This window comes from Pongo pygmaeus, chromosome 1, assembly GCF_028885625.2.
Source record: "Pongo pygmaeus isolate AG05252 chromosome 1, NHGRI_mPonPyg2-v2.0_pri, whole genome shotgun sequence".
In the NCBI taxonomy this organism is placed as follows: Eukaryota; Metazoa; Chordata; class Mammalia; order Primates; family Hominidae; genus Pongo; species Pongo pygmaeus.
The window spans coordinates 215,462,091-215,484,212 of record NC_072373.2 but is presented as its reverse complement, the minus strand read 5'-3'; the positions used below and the strand labels follow the sequence as shown (position 1 = coordinate 215,484,212).

Below are 22,122 nucleotides of genomic sequence, written 5' to 3'. Positions count from 1 at the left end.
GGGACCTAACCATCCACTCTAATGGCAGCTCAGGTGTCCTGTGAACACAGAAGAAGGGTACCTGAAACCATGGAAACCAGATGGGAAAGTGGACCGTAAAGAAAGAAGAGCAGGTTTAGGAAGATAAGAACTTTGGCTGTGGACGTATTGAATTAGAGCTGCCTGTAGGAAATAGAAGGGGAGAAGTCCTTTTTACAGTTGGGTATAGGAATCGAGATCTTAAGAAAGGCATACAGGCTGGGGATAGAAACTGGTGGATCATCAGTAAATGGTTAGTGGTTGAAGTCTTGAGTAGGGTAAGATCTTCCCGGCATAATACTGTAGTCTCCCCTGATCCACCCCACTTAACCCCTTTTTCAGTTTCTGAGGTCTCAGTTACCCACAGTCAATCAGGTCCAAAACATAGGCGACTACAGTGCAATAAGATATTTTGAAGCCGGGCATGGTGGCTCACGCCTGTAATCCCAGCACTTCAGGGGGCGGAGGCGGGCAGATCACGAGGTCAGGAGATTGAAATCATCCTGGCTAACATGGTGAAACCCCGTCTCTACTAAAAATACAAAAAATTAGCCGGGCGTGGTGGCGGGCGCCTATAGTCCCAGCTACTTGGGAGGCTGGGGCAGGAGAATGGCGTGAACCCGGGAGGCGGAGCTTGCAGTGAGCTGAGATTACGCAACCCACTGCACTCCAACCTGGGCAACAGAGCAAAACTCCATCTCAAAAAAAAAAAAAAAAAAGATGTTTTGAGTGAGGGGGACCATGTTCGCATCACTTTATTACAGTATATTTTTAGAATTGTTCTATTTTAATATTATTGTTGTTAATCTCTTGCTGTGCCTAATTGATAAACTTTATCATAGGTATGTGTATAGGAAAAAAACACAGTATGTATAGAGTTCAGTACTATGTGGTTTCAGGCACCCACTGGGGGTCTTGGAATGTATCCTCTGCAGTTAAGGGATGACTGCTGTATGTAAAGTAAGGCCAGAAGGAGGCCAGGGACAAAACTCAGAACAGCCACCGGCACATAAGACAAGGCGGTGCCTGATGGAGATGAGAAGGTGCTGCAAGTCAGGAAGAAAACAAATACCAGTGTCCGAATAGAAAAGAGATTATCTCAATCCAGGGTAAATGGATGAGGATTTCCTAAATTGGTTTTTTGGAACAGTTTATAGTTCTGAGAATTATATTTATTTATCCCACTGGGGAAAATTGTAAATCAAATACATTTGCAAAATTACTGGTAGAATGGCTGCTTTACCAGCTTGCTCTTTGTGGATATCAAGTATATGCTTAACAAACTCAATTTTCACAACAGCAGGTGGCTTAATGATCACTAGTAGCACCAGTGGTTTCCTGTTGCTCTAGGTAATTTGTTGTCATTGCTATATGGTATTTATGGCCATTATAATTTATTGAATCATTCTTCTGTTGGTGGACATTGGGGGCTTTGAGGAATAGTGTTGCAATGAATATCGTTACTAAGTACAGAGTTCTCTAGGACAGCAGTTTTTACAATGTGGTTGATAGACTCCTGGGGATTCTCAAAGATCCTTCAAGAGGAAGTCTGTGAGATCATACAAGACACGATTTGCCTTTTTCACTGTGTTGACATTTGCACCAATAGTGCCAAAGCAATAGTGGGTGAAGCTGCCAGCGCCAGTGCATGAATCCAGGCAGGGCACCAGGCCACCTACTATCATTTTGTGCTTCACCCCCAATCACTCACAGCAAAAACAAACCACTAGATTCACTTCATGTATTTTGTTTTCTTTTGTTTTTTGAGACAGAATCTCACTCTGTCGCCCAGGCTGGAGTGCAATGGCACAATCTCGGCTCACTGCAACCTCCGCCTCCCGGGTTCAGGCAATTCTGCCTCAGCCTCCCAAGTTGCTGGGATTCCAAGCAACTGCCACCATGCCTGGCTAATTTTTGTATTTTTAGTAGAGATGGGGTTTCACCATGTTGGCCAGGCTGTTCTTGAATTCCTGACCTCAGGTGATCCGCCCACCTCAGTCTCCCAAAGTGGTGGGTTTACAGGCGTGAGCCTCAGTGCCCGGCCTCACCTTATATCTTTGATGAAGCAGTAAGAAGTGTTAATTGTATTAAACCTTAAGCCTTGAGTGCATGTCTTTTTGATAGATTTAATATTCTGTGTGATGAGATGGGAAGTGTGCATAAAGCTGTCCTGCTGCACAACAAAGTACAAATGTCCTAAGGACAAGTGCTTACCTTGCCACTTTTCTTAATGGAACATCATTTTTACTCGGAGGAATGACAGACAACTATGGTCATTTAGACTCAGGAATTTGGCAGGCATTTTCTCTAAAACAGATGAAGTGATGTGGCACTTTAAATCAAACAACTGGTGGTATTTATTGCCAGTGATAAAATTCAGGCTTCCAAGAACATTAGAATTTCGAAAAATTTGTATTGGCCATCATGACAGCTTCTCAGAATTTTCTGATGAGATTGGTTCATCAAAGTGATGTGGGCTTTTTTGTTTTTGCTTTTGTTTTTGTTTTTTAGAGGATCTCACTCTGTCACTCAGGCTGGAGTGCAGTGGCACAGCCTCAGCTCACTGCAGCTCCGACTTCCTGGGCTCAAGTGATCCTTCTGCCTCAGTCTCCCAAGCAGCTGGGACTACAGGCATGCACCACTGGCTAATTTTTAAAAAAATTTTTTTACTGAGGCAGGCGTATCATCTGAATTGAGGAGTTCAAGACCAGCCTGACCAACATGGTGAAACCCCATCTCTACTAAAAATACAAAAAAGCCGGGTGTGGTGGCATGCACCTGTAATCCCAGCTACCCGGGAGGCTGAGACAGGAGATTCACTTGAACCCAGGAGGCAAAGGTTGCAGTGAGCCAAGATTGTTTCACTGTACTCCAGCCTGGGTGAGAATGAGACTCTGTCTCAAAAAAAAAAAAATTTTTTTTTGTTTGAGAGACAGGGTCTCACTTTGTTGACTAGGGTGGTCTTGAACTCCTGGCCTCAAGTGGTCCTCCTGCCCGGGCCTCCCAAAGTGCTGGGATTACAGGCGTGAGCCACTGCACCCAGCCCATTCTTTTAAAAAGTATAATAAAATATGTTGGCCAGGCGCAGTGACTCAGGCCTGTAATCCCAGTACTTTGGGAGGCCGAGGCAAGTGGATCATGAGGTCAGGAGTTCAAGACCAGCCTGGCCAATATGGTAAAACCCTGTCTCTACTAAAAAAAAAAAAAAAAATTAGCTGGCGTGGTGGCGTGCACCTGTAGTCCCAGCTATTCGGGAGGCTGAGGCAGGAGAATCACTTGAACCTGGGAGGCGGGGGTTGCAGTGAGCCAAGATCGCACCACTACACTCCAGCCTGGGTGACAGAGTGGGACTTTATTTCAAAAAAAAACCAAAAAGTTATTGTTTGGAAGATCAGTGGACCAATATTCACATACCCTGCATTCAGATGATCAGTGCAGGGTATTATGAAATAATACATGAGTAAAAGATCCATTATAAGTGCAAGGAACACAGATTTCTTCTTTTTTTTATTTTAATTTTTTTGTTTTTAATTTTTTTTTTTAATTCTTGTCAACAGGAATTCATCTTCTCATTTGTATATGAACCTTTTGGATGCCCTCACTATGATATGCCTACCTGTTATGTGTCTTTTTTTTTTGGAGACAGAATCTTGCTCTGTCTCTAAGGCTGGAGTGCAGTGGTGAGATCTCGACTCACTGCAACTTCCGCCTCCTGGGTTCAAGTGATTCTTGTGCCTCAGCCTTCGGAGTAGCTGGGACTACAGGCACAAGCCACCACACCAGGCTAATTTTTTTGTATTTTTAATAGAGACGGTTTCACCATGTTGGCCAGGCTGGTCTCGAGCGCCTGACCTCAGATGATCCGCCCACCTCGGCCTCCCAAAGTTCTGGGATTACAGGTGTGAGCCACTGCGCCTGGCCTATTAAGTCTTTTACCCATTTTTTAATTAGATTATCTGCCTTTCTGTAATTGATTTGTAGGGGTTATTTATATGTTCATCTCTTTTTTTCCTGTTTTTTTTCTCAGTCTTTTGTTTATCTCTGTGGCAAATATCTTCACCCATTCTGTGGCTTGTCTTTTGGTTTTTTTTGTTTTGTTTTGTTTTGTTTTTTTGAGATGGAGTTTCGCTCTTGTTGCCCAGGCTAGAGTGCAGTAGTATGATCTCAGCTCACTGCAACCTCCGCCTCCCGGGTTCAAGCGATTCTCCTGCCTTAGCCTCCTGAATAGCTGGGATACAGGCACACTCCACCACGCCCAGCTAATTTTTGTATTTTTGGTAGAGATGGGGTTTCACCATGTTGGCCAGGCTGGTCTCGAACTCCTGACCTCAGATGATCCACCCGTCTCGGCCTCCCATTGGGATTACAGACGTGAGTCACCACACCTGGCTGTCTTTTTATTATTTTTATGATACCCACATTTTAAAATTATTTATCGACATGTAATACACATGCAGAAAGATGCACGAGTCAGAGATGTGAAGCTCAGTGAATTCTCACACAATGAACACATCCATGTGAGCTTCACTTGATCAAGAAACAAAATATTGTCATCAGCCCAGAAGGCCCCTCCCTCCCCCTACCTACTTGCCTCCTTCCCAAAGCTCAGCACTATCCTGTTTTCTAACACCATAGATTCGTCTTTGCATTTTTGAATTTTATCTAAATGGAATAATATAATGTATATATCTCGTATCTGGTTTCTCTCAGCTTATGTTTTTGAGATTCATACATGTCATTATTTGGAGTTTAATATTCATTCTTGTTGTGGAAAATTGCATGGCCAGGCACAGTGGCTCACACCTATAATGCCAGCACTCTGGGTGGTCGAGACAGGCAGATCATTTGAGCCCAGGAGGTCGAGACCAGCCTGGGCAACATGGCAAAACCTTGTCTCTACAAAAAATACAAAATTAGCTGGGTGTGGTGGTACACACCTGAAGTCCCAGCTACTTGGGGGGCTGAGGCGGGAGAATTGCTTCAGCCCGGGAGGTCAAGGCTGCAGTGAGCCGTGTTCGTGCCACTGCACTACAACCTGAGCAACAGAGCAAGACCCTGTCTCAAAACAAAAAGAAAGAAAGAAAATTGCATGGTAGGAATAGACTACGGTGTGTCTGTCCAGTCCATTCTGTTGTTGACAGAGCTTTTCCAGTTTTTGGTTGTTTGAATAATGATGCCATGAATATATTATTGTATTTGATGTCTTTTTGATGAACGTAAGTTCTTTTCGTATATTCACTCATAACAATATTTTCCTTTTTGATTGGTTCTTCGTTTCTATTTAAGACATACTTCCCCTACATCAAAAATCATGAAGATATTCTTCTCATGGAGTTTCTAAAAGCTGTATAGCTTTGCCTTTTATATTTAAGTATTTAAAATCATTTGGAAATAGTCTTGATATCTGATAGAACAAATCTCCTCACTTTGTTTTTTAGATTTGGGGAAAGGTTTTTTTTCCTTCAAAAGCATTATAGCTATTGGTCTTTTGTACTTTTTGTATATATTGGTCTTTTGTACATTTTGTATACATTTTAAATTCTGTCAAATTCCATCAAAACAAACCAACCCAAAAACCTACTGGTGTCTTATTGTGTTTATACTGATTCTTAAGTCGGTTTGGGGAGAATAGAGATAGTATAAAAGGCAAAGCTATACAGCTTTTAGAAGCTCTGAGAATAATACCTTCATGATCTTGATATAGGGGAAGTATGTCTTAAAGTGATTCTGTCCTTAGAAAATTGGGCCTTCCAACCTTTGAACATGATATATCTGTTTCATTTGTTTAGGTCTTCTGTAATATGTCTTCATAAATTTTATAATTTTCTCTGGAAAGAACATTTTTTTCAACTTATTTCTAGGTGCCTCCTATTTTTTATCCTATTAAAAAGCTTTTTTTTTTTTGATAGTTTATGCTGCAGAAAAAAAATTTTTTAAAAAGAATGTAGGCCAGGCGCGGTGGCTCACGCCTGTAATCCTCGTACTTTTGGAGGCCGAGGCGGGTGGATTGCCTGAGACCAGGAGTTTGAGATCAGCCTGGGCAACGTGGTGAAACCCCGTCTCTACTAAAATACAAAGAAAAAAAAATAGCCGGGTGTGGCAGCATGCTCCTGTAGTCCCAGCTACTCCGGAGGCTGAGACAGGAGAACTGCTTGAACTCGGGAGGCGGAGGTTGCAGTGAGCCAAGATTGTGCCACTGCACTCTAGCCTGGCTACAGAGCAAGACTCCATCTCAAAAAAAAAAAAGAGGCTGGGTGCGGTGGCTCACACCTGTAATCCCAGCACTTTGGGAGGCTGAGGTGGGTGGATCACGAGGTCAGGAGTTCGAGACCAGCCTGGCCAACATGGTGAAACTCCGTCTCTACTAAAAATACAAAAATTAGCTGGGCGTGGTGGTAGATGCCTGTAATCCCAGCTCCTCGGAAGGCTGAGGCGGAGAATTGCTTGAACCCAGGAGGCAGAGGTTGCAGTGAGCCGAGATCACGCCACTGCACTCCAGCCTGGGCAACAGAGTGAGACTCTGTCTCAAAAAAAAAAAAAAAAAAAAAAGGTAAGGCCAGGTGTGGTGGCTCATGCCTGTAATCCTAGCACTTTGGGAGGCCAATTCGGGTGGATCAGGAGTTTGAGGTCAGGTGTTCGAGACCAGCCTGACCAACATGGAGAAACCCCATCTCTACTAAAAATACAAAATTAGCTGGGCATGGTGGTGCATGCCTGTAATCCCAGCTACTCAGGAGGCTGAGGCAGGAGAATCACTTGAACCCGGGAGGCGGAGGTTGTGATGAGCCACGATCGTGCCATTGCACTTCAGCCTGGGCAACAAGAGCGAAACTCCATCTCAAAAAAAAAAAGCATGTAAAGGGAGCCGGGTGCAGTGGCTCACCCTAGCACTTTTGGAGGCTGAGGCGGGAGGACCACTTGAGCTCAGGAGTTCAAGACCAGCCTAGGCAACATAGTGAGACTTTGTCTTTTTTTTTTTTTTTTTTTTTTAATTTAGGAAAAAAGAATGAAGACAGTATCTTTTTATTGTTTTTTCTGTTTGCTGGTATAAGTAATACAGTTGTTGGTTTTTTGTTTTGTTTTAAGACGGAGTCTTGCTCTGTCGCCCAGGCTGGGGTGCAATGGCCCAATCTCGGCTCACTGCAACCTCCACCTCCCGGGTTCAAGTAATTCTCCTGCCTCTCAGCCTCCTGAGTAGCTGGGATTACAGGCATGCACCACAATGTCCCACTAATTTTTGTATTTTTTAGTCGAGGAGGGGTTTTGCCATGTTGGCCAGGCTGGTCTCAGGTGATCTGCCCACCTCGACCTCCCACAGTGCTGGGATTACAGGCGTGAGCCACCGCTCCCAGCCTTGATTTTGAAATAAAAACTTTGTATCATCCAGCAACCTTGCTAAACTCTTCTATTAACTTAATTTATCTGTACCATCTTTTAGATCAGCTAACTATATATCATATCATCTGAGATTAATGACAATTTTACTTCTTTTTTTTTTCCAGCCCTCATTTTATTTCTTTTTCTGACATTACTCCTGACAGCTGACATGATGTGGAATAGAAGTGTAGTAATCAGGGGCCGTCCTTTTTCTTGATTTCAAAGAGAGGGAAGGCTTTCAGCATTTCCCCAATAAGTGTGTTTGCAGAAGGCTTTTAAAATGTGGAGACCCTTTATCAGGTTAAAGAAGGTCCTTCTACTCCTTGTTGACTAAAAGTTCTAACCACAATTGGTATGATTTTTGTCAAATACTTTTTCTACATCCATTAGATTATTCTGATTTTTCTTCTTTAATCTTCTATATTGTGCTAACTCATATTAATTCATTCTCTAATGTTAAACCTAACTTGCATTCTTGAAATAAATCCAACAAGATGATGATTTCTATTATGCTTTTAATATGTTGTTGGATTCCATTTGCTAACGTTTTGCCTAGGACTTTGACACTCATGTTCAGAAATGAGATTGACTTCTAACTTTTCCTTATCGTGATACCCATGTGTTGCTTTTTCTCTTCTCAGGAAGACTTTATGTGAGATTGTCTTCCTTGAAAGTTTGATTGAAAGCATCTGTAATGCCATCTGGGCCTTGAGCTTGGGTTTCTGGGTTTCGCTTTAAGGAAAGATTTTTGACTACTGATTATTTAGGTTTTCTGTTTTAACTTCAGCATTGTAGGTAGTGATTCCTTCTTGTCATCTTTGAGAATGATTACTTTATGCCTTCTCTTTTGTTTTCATGGTTGGTTTTACCAGAGGCTTGTCAATTGTATTAGCTTTTTCAAAGAACCAGTTTTGTCTTTGTTAATTCTTCTTCTTATATTAATATATTCATTTCTTGTTTCATTAATTTCTATTTTTATCTGTATTATTTCCTTTCTACTTTTATATTTTTGCTGTTTTTGACTTCTTGACAGAGATGTTTATTTCATTAACTTCTTTTCTGTTATGTTAATTGTAAAATTCCCCTTCAAGTACTACTTTATATGTATCTCAGAGTTCTTATTAATAGTATTTTTCATCAGTCATTAAAGTTCAAAATATTTTCTAATATCTGATAGGCGTTCTTGTTTTGGTTTTTTTTTTTTTTTTTTTTTTTAGTTAGTCTTGCTCTGTCACCCAGGCTGGAGTGTAGTGATGTCATCATGGCTCACTGCAGCCTTCGCCTCCTACGTTCAAGTCATCTTCACCCTTCAACCTCCCAAGTAGCTGGGACTACAGGCACATGCCACCATGCCCAGCTAACAACTTTTTTTTTTCCTTTTTTTTCTTTTATGAGACAGGGTTTCACTCCCGTTGCCCAGGCTGGTATGCTCTCCCGGGCTCAAGCAGTCCTCCTGCCTCAGCCTCCTGAGTAGCTGGGACTAAGGCCACGCCTGGCTAATTTTTGTACTTTTAGTAGAGACAGGGTTTCACTATGTTGCACAGGCTGGTCTTGAACTCCGGACCTCAAGTGATCCACCCGCTTTGACCTCCCAAAGTGCTGGGATTACAGGCATGAGCCACCATGCCCAGCCTTTTTTTTTTTTTTTTTTTTCTTGAGACAGGGTCTCTGTCACACAGGCTAGAGTCCAGTGGTGTGATCCCAGCTCACTGCAGTCTCTTAAGTCTTGGGCTCAAGCAATCCTCCCACCTCCACCTTCCAGGTAGCTGGGATTGCAGGCATGCACCACCATGCCTGGGCTAATTTTTTTTTATTTTTAGTAGAGACAAGATCTCATTATGTTGCCCAGGCTGGTCTCAATCTTCTAAGCTCAAGCAATCCTCCTCCTTCGGCCTCCCAAAATTCTGGGATTATAGGAGTGAGCCACTGTCCCTGGCCTTTTGTTTGTTTTTAATTTTTTGTAGAGATGGGATCTCTCCATGTTGCACAGGCTGGTCTCTAACTCTTGGGTTCAAGGGATCCTCTTGCCTTGGCCTCCCAAAGCATTTGGGTTAGAGGAATGAGCCTCCATACCTGGCCATGTTTCTTAATTTCCAAACATAAAGGGAAATGTTTACATATCTGGTTTGCATTTTATATGGAATTCTAGGTTAATTACCTTGTGGTCAGAATACCTGCTGTCAATGATTTCAATCCTTTGAAATGTGTGAAAGTTAGCAATAAAATGGTCATACAGTTTTGTAACCTGCCTTTTATACTTTGCAACATTGTTGCTTTGGGATTTATTTTTAATTGCCCAGTTTGCTACAAATCCTGAATGGAAATAATTTTGCCTAAAATTCAAAATGATTGACTTTTTGTTTTGGGTTTTTGTTCTGTTTTGTTTTTTGTTTGTTTTTTTGTTTGGTTTTTGTTTTGTTTTGTTTTGTTTTTGAGATGGAGTCTCGCTCTGTCGCCCAGGCCGGAGTACAGTGGCGTAATCTCGGCTCACTGCAACCTCCATCTCCCAGATTCAACCGATTCTCTTGACTCAGCCTTCCAAGTAGCTAGGACTACAGACACACGCCACCATGCCTGGCTAATTTCTGTATTTTTAGTAGAGACGGGGTTTCACTGTGTTGGCCAGGCTGGTCTCAAACTCCTGACCTCGTGATCTACCCACCTCAGCCTCCCAAAGTTCTAGGATTTCAGACATGAGCCACCACGTCCGGCCATGACTGACTTTTTTAATTTGTCAGCATAAAACAGTGAATAAAAATTCTCCAGTGGAAAGTGTACTTGATCTTCCCTTTGACCTGAAATAGCTGCATCATTGCTTTCAGCCCTGCATTGCTGAAATAGACCACCACATGTTTATTCGCTCAAACAGGTCTGTCTTGTTTGGTTATATTACTTTAGCCAAGGTCAGCTACGTTTTTATTAAGCTGGTAAGTAAAGAAAGCCCATCTATTTGCATTGAGAACACTGCATAAAATCTAGCTGATTCTTGTTTTTTCTCTAGGCCCGAGGTATGAAGAAGCAAATCATTGACGACTTCATCACCCAAAACAAATATCTATTGGCAGCCAGGCTCACCAGCCAGAAGTTGTTCCATGAACTCTGCCCTGTGAGACGGTCGCATCGACAGAGGAAGTAAGGACTTAAGGCTTTGCCTCTGCTTGTTATTACAATAGAAGGATCATGATTCATTTTACTATAGGGTGACTAGACATCTGCCCTGTAACATTGAGAACTTATTCTTCATTTAACAAATACTGGGCCGGGCGTGGTGGCTCATGCCTGTAATCCCAGCGCTTTGGGAGGCCGAGGAGGGCGGATCACCTGAGGTCGGGAGTTCGAGACCAGCCTGACCAACATGGAGAAACCCCATCTCTACTAAAAATACAAAATTAGCCGGGCGTAGTGGCACATGCCTGTAATCCCAGCTACTAGGGAGGCTGAAGCAGGAGAATCACTTGAACCTGGGAGGCAGAGGTTGCAGTGAGCCGAGATCGCGCCATTACACTCCAGCCTGGGCAACAAGAGCAAAACTCTGTCTCAAAAAAAAAAAAAAAAAAAACACTGATTAGTGACTGTGATGGTAATCATACTAATATGATGTATTAGTCCAGGGCACTTTAGCACCAAACTGTCAGATGTGCCAGCCTGTCCTAGTGGTCAGAGGAGATTTCCCTAATATGTAGCATTTCAGCTGAGACCTGAAGGATGAGCACAGTTTAGCCGGGCGTCTGGGAGAGACTGGGTCACTTTACAGAAGCACAGAATATGGAAGAGTGACTGTCCCTACTAAAGCATTCCACACAGGGTGAGTCTTTGGAGGTCTTGGGAAGGAGCAAGGATAACGATTAAACAGTAGGGAAGTATAGAGTATTGAGGAGATGGATTGGTGGGAATCGGGAAGGCTAAGTTACATGTATTCAATAAAGTATGAAGAGTTATTATACAAAGTATCTAAAAAGTCTAGAAATTCAGGGAATATATTCATTACACCTTCTCAGGTGAATGAATCAGTAGCTTTATATTTAGGGCTGTTTCATCTGTAAAAGGTATCTGGATATGGAAGGAAAACATATCAATCATGTTACTTGAAAATATAAAACATAATTTCCCTGTGTGTCTAGGCTTTTCAGATTCCTTTATAGTCTTAAGAGCGAAGAAAAAAATGACTTAAATATAAAAAAAGAATATCCTGGACTGTAAGGATTGTTGTTTACACAGCCTTCAAAAAATATCGCAAATCCACACACTTCTCACTTTTTTTAACTACTGCTACCCTGGAACAAGCCACCATCGTCTCCCAGCGAGACCCCCCTGGCAGCCTTCTAACTAGTCTTTCTGCTCCATTCCACTCCTGTACCCTCCAGGCAGGTGTCCACACGTCAGCCAATGATGTTTGAAAATGCAAATCAGATCCAGTCACTTTCCATCCTGGGGTCTTTGCACTTGTAGTTGTCTCTACCTGGGATGCTCTGACCCCATTTCCTCTCATAACAATGTCACCTTTTCAGTTGGCACTTCCCTGACCAACCTGTCTGATGGAGCGTGGCTTCCACCCACTCTGGCCTCTCTCTGTCCCCTTTTCATCTTTTTTTTTTTTTTTTTTTTTTAATATATAGCACTTGTTGATACCTGTCATGATATATCTGTTTTCTATCTTCCCCACTGGAATATAAGCTCCATGAGGGCAATAATATTGTCTATATTACCTGGCATATACTAAGTGCTCAGTAAATATTTTTGGGAGCATGAATAGCTAAACTTTCCATTGGAACCTTGCAAAGGAAGCCCTTCAGAATGAGGCTCAGTGGCCTCTGGCCTGAGAGAGATTTGACCAGACCTCCCTATACTGGAAGAACTAGGACAAAAAGTTTCTAAAAGGCCCTGCCGGCCAGGAACGGTGGCTCGCACCTATAAGCCCAGCACTTTGGGGATCTGAGGCAGGCAGATCACTTGACGTCAGGAGTTTGAGACCGGCCTGGCCAACATAGTGAAAACCCGTCTCTACTAAAAATACAAAAACTAGTTGGGTGAGGTGGTGCACGCCTATAATCCCAGCTACTTGGGAGGCTGAGGCAGGAGAATGGTTGGAACTCAGGAGGCGGAGTTACAGTGAGCCGAGATCACACCACTACACACTCCAGCCTGGGCAACAGAGCAAGACTCCATCTCAAAAAATAAAAGGCCCTGCTGCATCAGAGATTCAGTGACCAACCCCTTAAATTCCTGGCAGGCACAATGGCTCATGCCGGTAATCCCAACACTTTGGGAGCCTGAGGTAGGAGGATTTTCTGAGGCCAGGAATTCAAGACCAGCCTGGGCAATATAAACAAAACTATATATAATTTCATATATATAAAATTTTAAAATTCGTAAATGTGGTAAAGAAGTTTGGTTTGGGAAAAACATCACAGATTGGGAAGAGAAACAGTTTGTTAATGACTTGGAAATCCTCCCTTAGTAGAAATGTCAGCTTTCATTGGGCACAGTGTATTCACTTCCGTAAGATGAGCTCCTTGTCTTCTTCACCTTCACTTGCCATTATAGGTGCTGGCCCTGCCATCAGGGATTGGTTATAAAGCTTTGTCTTTTTGTTGTGCAGGTACTGTGTGGTTTTATTGACTGCTGAGACTACCAAGTTGAGCAAACCCTTTGAGGCTTTCCTGTCCTTTGCCCTGGCAAACACTCAAGACACAGTGAGATTTGTGCATGTATACAGCAATCGGCAGCAGGAGTTTGCCGGCACCTTACTACCAGACGGTGAGGCGTTTCAAGGGAAATCAGCGGTGAGCCAGTCTCTCCTCATCCCAGGCTCTTCACAAGCATGTGGCACTTGATTCTGTTTCCTTCTTCCTTGAGAGTGTTGAATACAGACTCTAGGAAATCTGAAACTCTGAAGCCTATTTTCAAAGCCTACTCTTTTGTTTTTCCTTTTTCTTGATTTTTTTTTTTTCTTTTGAGACAGGGTCTCACTCTGTCTCCCAGGCTGGGAGTGCAGTGACATGATCTCAGCTCATTACAGCCTCGACCTCCCAGGCTCAAGTGATCCTCCCACCTCAGCCTCCCACATAGCTGGGACCACAGGCACACACAACCACACCTGGCTAATTTTTTGTATTTTTTTGTAGAGATAGGGTTTCGACATGTTGCCCAGGTTGGTCTCAAACTCCTGAACTCAAGCAATCCTCCCGCCTCCCAAAGTGCTGAGATTATAGGCATGAGCCACTGCTCCCGGCCTAAAGCCTACTCTTAAAACAGTCTTTGACCTGGTCCTTTTACATTCTGGATGTCAGCCTCAGGCCCCCACAGAAGCCATGTTTTCTATCAGTAAACGTTAAAGGTCATCAGTCCTTTTCACCAGTTTTTTACTAAGGCAAGTCTGGTCTTGCAGCATCCTAGATCCTAGATTTTACAAATCCTTAGGCCACTGGTAATGTGCTCTGGAAATTTCTGCCTCCCTCTGCCTCTTTAACTTCATCCTGGTTGATCTCTCCTGCCTTTCTCCTCCATTGTCATCACTCCCTATAGAAACAAGAAATTCTCCTCTGACTTTTCATCATTTTTGCAATCATGGAAAATCTCTCCAAAAAACAAAGGTTTTCATTAATATTAAGTCAAATATTATAGAGCAAAGTCTATTGAGAAAAAAGAGCTTTAACTTTTAACAAAAGCTTAGGAAAGTCACCATGAAAGTTATTTCTTGGGCCAAGCGCGGTGGCTCACACCTATAATCCCAGCACTTTGGGAGGCCGAGGCGGGTGGATCACTTGAGGCTAGGAGTTTGAGACCAGCCTAATCAACATGGTGAAACTTCATCTCTACTAAAAATATAAAAATTAGCTGGTGTGGTGCACACCTGTCTGTAGTCCCAGCTACTCAGGAGGCCGAGGCACAAGAATCGCTTGAACCTGGGAGGCGGAGGTTGCAGTGAGCCAAGATCGCGCCATTGCACTCCAGCCTGGGAGACAAGGGCGAAACTCTGTCTCAAAAAACAAACTGGGCCAAGTGTGGTCGCTCACAGCTGTAATCCCAGCACTTTGGGAGGCCGAGGCAGGCAGATCACGAGGTCAGGAGATCGAGACCATCCTGGCTAGCATGGTGAAACCCCATCTCTACTAAAAAAAAAAAAAATACAAAAAATTAGCCAGGCGTGGTGGCACATGCCTGTAGTCCCAGCTACTCAGGAAGGCTGAGCCAGGAGAATGGCGTGAACCCAGGAGGCGGAGCTTGCAGTGAGCCAAGATCACACCACTGTACTCCAGCCTGGGCGACAGAGAAAGACTCCGTCAAAAAAGAAAGAAAGCAAACAACTGTAACTTAACCATGCTTTTGAAACTTCTGATGTTTTTTCTCTACTTTTCTTCCAGGTGTCTATTTTAGAAAGGCGCAACACAGCAGGAAGGGTGGTGTATAAAACCCTGGAAGACCCTTGGACTGGGAGTGAGAGTGACAAATTTATCCTCTTGGGCTATCTCGACCAGCTGCGTAAAGATCCAGCTCTTCTGTCCTCTGAAGCAGTGCTTCCCGACCTGACCGATGAACTTGCCCCTGTGAGCATCGGGGCTGGGAAGGGTGGGACACCAGGAGGGCTTGTGAGTACACAGTGCTGGTGGCGGATTTCTGCTCAGAGCAGAGGCCCAGCAGCAGCACTGTGTTGCAGGGTAGAGGGACTCTCCCTTCCGGGTTTAGTCCTGACCATCATCCATTTTCTCCCTACATAGGTTTTTCTCCTTCGATGGTTCTACTCTGCTTGTGACTACATCTCAGACTGCTGGGATAGCATTTTTCACAACAACTGGTAGGGATATTGCCAGGCTGAATTTCTTTTTCTCTGTTAATACTGATATCACTGTTTTTCTTTTGAAAAGAGTTCATCATTATTAAATTTCAAGGTACACTTGATGGGGCAAGTGGAAGAAGATTTACACATTTTCTATTCCCCTTTTTCTTTCGGTAACTTCCCTTTTTTTATTTGTTACTTTTTTTTTTTTTTTTTTTTTTTGAGACGAAGTCTTGCTCTTGTCCCCCAGGCTCAATCTGGGGCTCACTGCAACCTCTGCCTCCCGGGTTCAAGCAATTCTCCTGCCTCAGCCTCCCGAGTAGCTGGGATTACAGGCACCTGCCACCATGCCCGGCTAATTTTTGTATTTTTAGTAGAGATAGGGTTTCACCATGTTGGTCAGGCTGGTCTCAAACTCCTGACCTCAGGTGATCTGCCCACCTCAGCCTCCCAAAGTGCTGGGATTACAGCTGTGAACCACTGCTCCCAGACATTTTTTATTTATTTATTTTTTTTTTTGAGACAGAGTCTCGCTCTGTCACTCAGGCTGGAGTGCAGTGGCACGATCTCAGCTCACTGCAACCTGTGCCTCCCGGGTTCAAGCGATTCTCCTGTCTCAGCCTCCCGAGAAGCTGAGATTACAGGCACCCACCACCATGCCCAGCTAATTTTTATGTTTAGTAGAGACAGCGTTTCACCATGTTGGTAAGGCTGGTCTCGAACTCCTGACCTCAGGTGATCCACCCACTTCAGCTTCCCAAAGTGCTGGGATTACAGGCGTGTGCCACCGTGCCCGGCCACTTCCCTTTTTTTATATTGGCTGACTGACCCTTTCCCACTGGCTAGGAAAGGATCACCCATGGCTGCCATTCTGGGCAGCAGAGCCTGGGACTGTCTCTTCATCAGGGAACCTCTGGTGCCCAGCACAGGGCCTGACACACATGGAGTCCAGTGTATAGATGTAAAAGGAATGAGTGAATTAACCTCAAGAGGGATACCTGCTCCCACCTACTGATAAGACCATGAGCCCCTGAAGGACAGAACCACATCTCATTCATGTTTGTGATTCCTGGCACCCAACACAGCACCTGACAAATGACAGCCTTTGATGGGTGTTGGTAGGTACATAAAATTTCAGAACACCAGTCCTAGATGAAATCTTGAAAGATCAATTTTATCTCCCTACTCCACCCCTCTGGGCTACGTCTGAATTTTTCTGGCCAGAAAAAAATCAGTAAAGTTGAGGAAATAATTCCACAATATCAGAAAATTCTTCCACGTTTACACCTTAAATCCTTTATTATCCTTTTTATTGTTTCCTCATGCAGAACTTATTGAGCACAGCCTATTATACTGAGATACAAAATCTAACTTTTAGAATAAGCTGTCTGTGAATTAGAACACTGAGCAATCTCTACCTTCCCCTCCACCACCTCCACCTGCCAAGAAAAGCTCTGTTTGCCTGAAATTAGTAAGCATTTATTGGTGTGAAGAGTTTTTGGTTTGGGATTTTTATTTTATTTTTTTTTTAGCTGGAGAGAAGAAACTAACTTGAGCTAATGGTTTGTTAATTTGGTTTTAGGCGGGAAATGATGCCCCTGCTGTCCCTGATCTTCTCTGCCCTCTTCATCCTCTTCGGCACTGTCATCGTTCAGGCTTTCAGGTAAATGTCCTGTGGCTTCTCGGTGCACCACCATGGTTGGTGTTTACACTTTTTTTGTAAAACTCCTTTTTTCTTACTTTAGCGACTCTAGTGATGAGCGAGAGTCAAGCCCTCCAGATAAAGAGGAAGCCCAAGAGAAGACTGGGAAGACTGAGCCAAGCTTCACCAAAGAAAACAGCAGGTTTCTCTAACAAAACACCAGACTCACCTCCCCGGCACCTGCCCCCCAGATGCTGTCATCTGATAACGCAGCACTGGAACATAGAGTGTAGAGAAGAACTCTCATGCACCTCCCCCCATGTAAACTGTGGCTACAGGGAAAAGTCACTGTGACTTGTGTTTACTAAGACCCTCTAGGTGTTTAGATGCCTTAGATTTCATAATGAAGGCAGAAGGAAAGAAGCCTATCAGGCAAGTGGTAGGTGAGCCAGAAGCAGGACGTGGTTTATCCCTGTAAGTGTCAATGAACGTGACCAGTCTTGTGCACACACACACCCAGCAGCAAGAGGCCAGGGTCTCTGAGACAAAGAACATAGACTGAATGATAGTTGTCTTCTTCATTCTGTCCTAGAGCAACTTGTGCACCTGAAAAGCAGCATCAAGCTGGGCACAGTGGCTCACGCCTGTAATCCCAACACTTTTAGGAGGCCTAGGTGGGAGGATTGCTTGAGCCCAGGGTTTGAGACTAACTTAGACAACATGGCAAGACCCTGTCTCTACAAAAAATGTATAAAATTAGCTGGATGTGGTGGCAGGCACCTGTAGTCCCAGCTACTTGGGAGGCTGAGGTAGGAGGATCACTTGAGCCCAGGAGGTCGAGGCTGCAGTGAGCCATGATCATGTCACTGCACTCAAGCCTGGACAACAGAGCAAGACCCTATCTCAAAAAGAAAAAGAAAAGCAGCACAGAAAGGCTGTTTGTAGGTCAGGGATTACCAAGTCAGGCCATCCCCATCCTACCAACGTGTTAGACTCAAGAATAGTGAATAACATACCTAGTCTGGTTAGAACGTATTTTCTTTCAGCTGTTTCTTTTCAAAGTAATGGCTTTCCCCTATCCTGACAGCATCTTAACTCCTCAATGTTTCTCCACAGCAAGATTCCTAAAAAAGGCTTTGTGGAGGTAACTGAACTCACAGATGTAACATACACCAGTAACTTGGTACGTCTGAGGCCAGGCCACATGAATGTGGTCCTCATCCTGTCAAATTCTACCAAGACCAGCCTACTACAGAAATTTGCTTTGGAGGTCTACACATTTACTGGGTAAGCGTGTGTGTGTATGCATGTATGTATGTGTGTGTGAGAGAGAGAGGCAGGCACACTGAAATTGCACGCTTTCCTCTTTGGTCTTGCGGGGCTTTATCCATGCAGCAAGATGCTGGCTGTGACCTTTCCAATCCAGACATCTGAGCCACTGTGACAGGGACCTCTTTTCCCACTTCACTTCGTGTTTTGTTGGTTCTGAACAGAAAAGCTTGAACTCAATGTTATTCCCTGAGCCTTTTCAGTTACTGTTCTCTAGGCCTTGTGTATTTTCCAGAAGAGCAATGTAAGTTCCACCGAGCAAGGGATGGGGGAATGGGTGGTTGAAGTGTCGCAGCTGCTGGAGAGGCACTGGCTCCCACAGAAGGCCTTCTTTTTCTCTGTGTTCAGGCCCCATCCAACACAAAGCATTTTCCTATTATTTTAAGTCTCACTGGGGTATTTATTTTCTCAGCAATTAAATGTGTCAGGAAATGCCCTGAGTCCTCAATTCTCTTCTTCCTACAGGAGCAGCTGCCTACACTTCTCCTTCCTGAGTCTAGATAAACACAGAGAATGGCTAGAATACTTATTAGAATTTGCTCAAGATGCAGCTCCAATCCCAAACCAATATGATAAGCATTTCATGGAGCGTGACTACACTGGTTATGTACTGGCTCTGAATGGCCACAAGAAATACTTCTGCCTCTTCAAGCCCCAAAAAACAGTCGAAGAGGAGGAAGCCATAGGGTCGTGCAGTGATGTTGACTCTTCCCTCTACCTGGGTGAATCTCGAGGGAAACCTTCCTGTGGCCTTGGATCCAGGCCCATCAAAGGAAAGTTAAGCAAGCTCTCCTTATGGATGGAACGCCTGCTGGAGGGCTCCTTACAGAGGTTTTATATCCCATCATGGCCTGAACTAGACTGAGAGGATTTTCAAAAGAGATTTGAACTCTTCAGACTTTTTAACATGCCCCTGTGAACAGGTATTTTCAGGACTCAAACTACCACAATGAACAGAGTATAGATTTTAGATTGCTCTTCTAGAACCATTGCTAGAAGAATCTTTCCTTTGTCCTCTTCTAACCTAGGAATGAAAAACACCACCAGTTTGAATCCCCTAGATCAAAATCTTTTCCTCTGGGTTTTATTTTTCCCCACTGAATGCCACACCATTGAAAATAGACTGCTCATCCCCTCTTCCTTTCTTGTCCCTGTCCCATGCTCACCCCACCCTCCTGTCCTGTGTCTTGGAGAAGCACAGGGCTCCACCCTGCAAGCGGCATCTGGCGGACCCTCATGAGCCTGTCGTGCAGGCCGGGTCATTGGCCCCTTCCCCAATCCCGGCCCTGCTGTGCTGCTGCCATGGCGCATGCTCCTAACCCTGAACAACCCACGGCAGCTTCTAGCCCCGCATCTGGAAAAAGGCCCCTTTCCAAGCAATCTCACATTTACTGGTTGTTCTGGGAGTAAGTGGCTAAACGTCTATTTTGGGGGTATCCCCCAACAACAGTTTGTTGGCCAGTTTGAAAAGGAAAGGAATAAACGGGAGTTCTGCATATGAGTTCTCAAGAAAAGGAAAGGGAGGCTGAGCAGTGGCTGAAGCGATGCAGCCTTGAGACACACTGAGCATCCCATCTGCCGCCCCAGCGCTGCTGGTAGCCAGGGGAGGGGTCTACACAGCGAGAAGTACTGTGATGACTTTGAGCCGTTGACACGTATGTTTTCAGATGCCTTTCTGCCTCTTTCGATTTTAGGGTATGGATATTAGGAGCCATAACTTGTAATCTTGTTCTCTGAACATAGAGATAAGCTGCTATAAAGCCAGTAGATGTTAAACTGAAGGGAAATTATTCCCACCTCCTGTGAGTCAGGCTCAAGGAACCTCTTCAATAGTGTCTCTTTAGTAAAATACCAAACATGTCTTTGTATCAAGGAACTTAAAATTTCTCAACAATTGTATTTTGAACACGGTTACCCTAAAAGTGCTGTCTCTTCAAGTCATCTTTTGCAGGAAGTGAGCCAAGACTTGTTTTAGACTCCCATTTTGCAAAAGGCTTACTTTCCACTTCTGGGCTATATTTTGATGTCTCATCTTCATTGTTTTCACTCTTAACTTAGAGCTGCTTCACCAGTATTGGGGTCAGACTGGCCATCAGCACCTGAGCGTGCTGAGCTCCAGGTATAGTGGACCCCAGGCTGGCTCATACCAGCCAGTTAGAGAGCATACCTTTTATTTTTCAGGGCAGAATGACCAATGGTTCTGAGTTTTAGTTTGGACAGCTTCAAAGAGTGGTCTGTTCAAATGTCAAAGCAAAGTGCCTTTGGTGGCTTTGTGAAGGATGAAAATCAGTGATGGGACATTTACTAAGTTACTATTTCTTTTTTGTTGTTGTTGTTGTTGTTGTTGAGACAGAGTTTCACTCTTGTTGCCCAGGCTGGAGTGAAATGGTGCGATCTCAGTTCACCACAACCTCCGCATCCCAGATTCAAGCAATTCTCCTGCCTCAGCTTCCTGAGTAGTTGGGATTACAGGCATGTGCCGCCATGTAATTAGCCCGGCTAATTTTGTATTTTTAGTAGAGACGGGGTTTCTCCATGTTAATCAGGCTGGTCACGAACTCCTGACCTCAGGTGATCCGCCTGCCTCAGCCTCCCAAAGTGCTGCTGGGATTACAGGTGTGAGCCACCACTCCCGGCTAAGTTAGTATTTCTTTAATCTTAATGCTTTAAACTAAGCCACTTGGATCCTGAATAATTTAAATCTTGAGCTACATTGGTAAGTAATAAATTATTTAAGGCCAGGAATTCCTATAGTTTTCATGGAGTCTGTAGCTTTATTAAAAAATAAATCACTGCCAGGCTTCATTCTTCCATATGATCCTCTAAAAATGGACACTTCCTCTGAATGCTGTATCTCATGGCACCTGGTCCAACTAGAAATGGTCAAGGAATTCATTTGGCTCCTTGATACATCAGTCCTCAATATTACTTTCTAGCTCTTTTATGGCCAGATTGCTTATATGAGTAGTCTTTTGGTTTCATAGTAGGTTTTTATTTTTAATTTCTGTACTAATGAAATTCCTGACTTTAATTTCTGAAAACCAAAAACTCTCCAAGTGTATTTATTTATATATTTTTTAATGGAGACGAGGTCTTGCTGTGTTGCCAAGGCTGGTCCCAAACTCCTGGCCTCAAGCAGTCCTTCCACCTTGGCCTCCCAAAGTGCTGGGATTATCAGTATGAGCCACCATGCCAGATTTGTTCATTTTTAAACATTTTTATCTCTTCAAGCATCTTTTGATCTTTTAAAAAGCACCTTCAAACAGCTGCACCTTCCATTTGCACTAGGAAACGAAAGTAGTGATGGGATTGGCAATGTTTCTGGCAGATGTTTCAGCCCAAAAGCTCTTCTACAGACCGGTTTAGAGCTGGTGCCCTATGAGAATATTAGGGAGCTTTTATTTTAAATTGAACTTTACCCTTGTCCATGCAAGGCATTCCTCCTGAATGCATCCATGAATTTGTTTACTTTTGTGTCAAACATATGAGCCATTGTCATGCTCAGCCTGTGCCACCATTGCTCTGTCTGATGTATGTAATCATACAAGACCCAATTTTGGTTCTAACACAGTGGTCTTTGACTATCAACATTGATGTTTTTAGAGATGGGTTCTTCTGGTTGATACAGACTATTCATTGCGTTTAGCAGATGAGGTAAAACTGGCCTAAAACAAGTCTTTGCAGAATACATGCCAATTTCCAAAAAAAAAAAAAAAAAAAAAAAATTTGTTGCTCAGGTGTTGGTTGCACAATTTTTATCTAACACTGAGGCTATCAGCTCCAACTAAACAACATTTCAGTGAGTGAGGCTGCTCTAACTTCCATTAGGGGCCATGGTCTCACTGCCATCACTTATTAGCCATGAGAATTTGGTTGTAGTTTTCAGGTAGGTTGGTTTCTTCCTCATTTGCAGCTTGTTGATACTTGTTCCTTTTTATTTATTAACATCCCAATCAATTTGCAGCTGCCATCATTACAT

At 43.7% G+C, this 22,122-nt stretch overlaps 1 protein-coding gene across 4 annotated transcripts in view; it reads left to right on the top strand.

The window, feature by feature from the left end:
• Nucleotides 1-20,455, top strand: part of DNAJC16 (DnaJ heat shock protein family (Hsp40) member C16) — a 43,978-nt gene extending 23,523 nt beyond the window's left edge. For all 4 annotated transcript variants that reach the window (XM_054437334.2, XM_054437336.2, XM_054437335.2 and 1 more), the window contains 8 exons: nucleotides 10,397-10,527; nucleotides 12,995-13,178; nucleotides 14,760-14,942; nucleotides 15,114-15,190; nucleotides 16,755-16,835; nucleotides 16,918-17,016; nucleotides 17,931-18,101; nucleotides 18,609-20,455. In XM_054437334.2, the coding sequence (XP_054293309.1) occupies nucleotides 10,397-10,527; nucleotides 12,995-13,178; nucleotides 14,760-14,942; nucleotides 15,114-15,190; nucleotides 16,755-16,835; nucleotides 16,918-17,016; nucleotides 17,931-18,101; nucleotides 18,609-19,008 (1,326 nt within the window). In that variant the 3' untranslated portion in view covers nucleotides 19,009-20,455. The remainder of the gene's footprint in view (nucleotides 1-10,396; nucleotides 10,528-12,994; nucleotides 13,179-14,759; nucleotides 14,943-15,113; nucleotides 15,191-16,754; nucleotides 16,836-16,917; nucleotides 17,017-17,930; nucleotides 18,102-18,608) is intronic.
• Nucleotides 20,456-22,122: the final 1,667 nt, after the last annotated feature.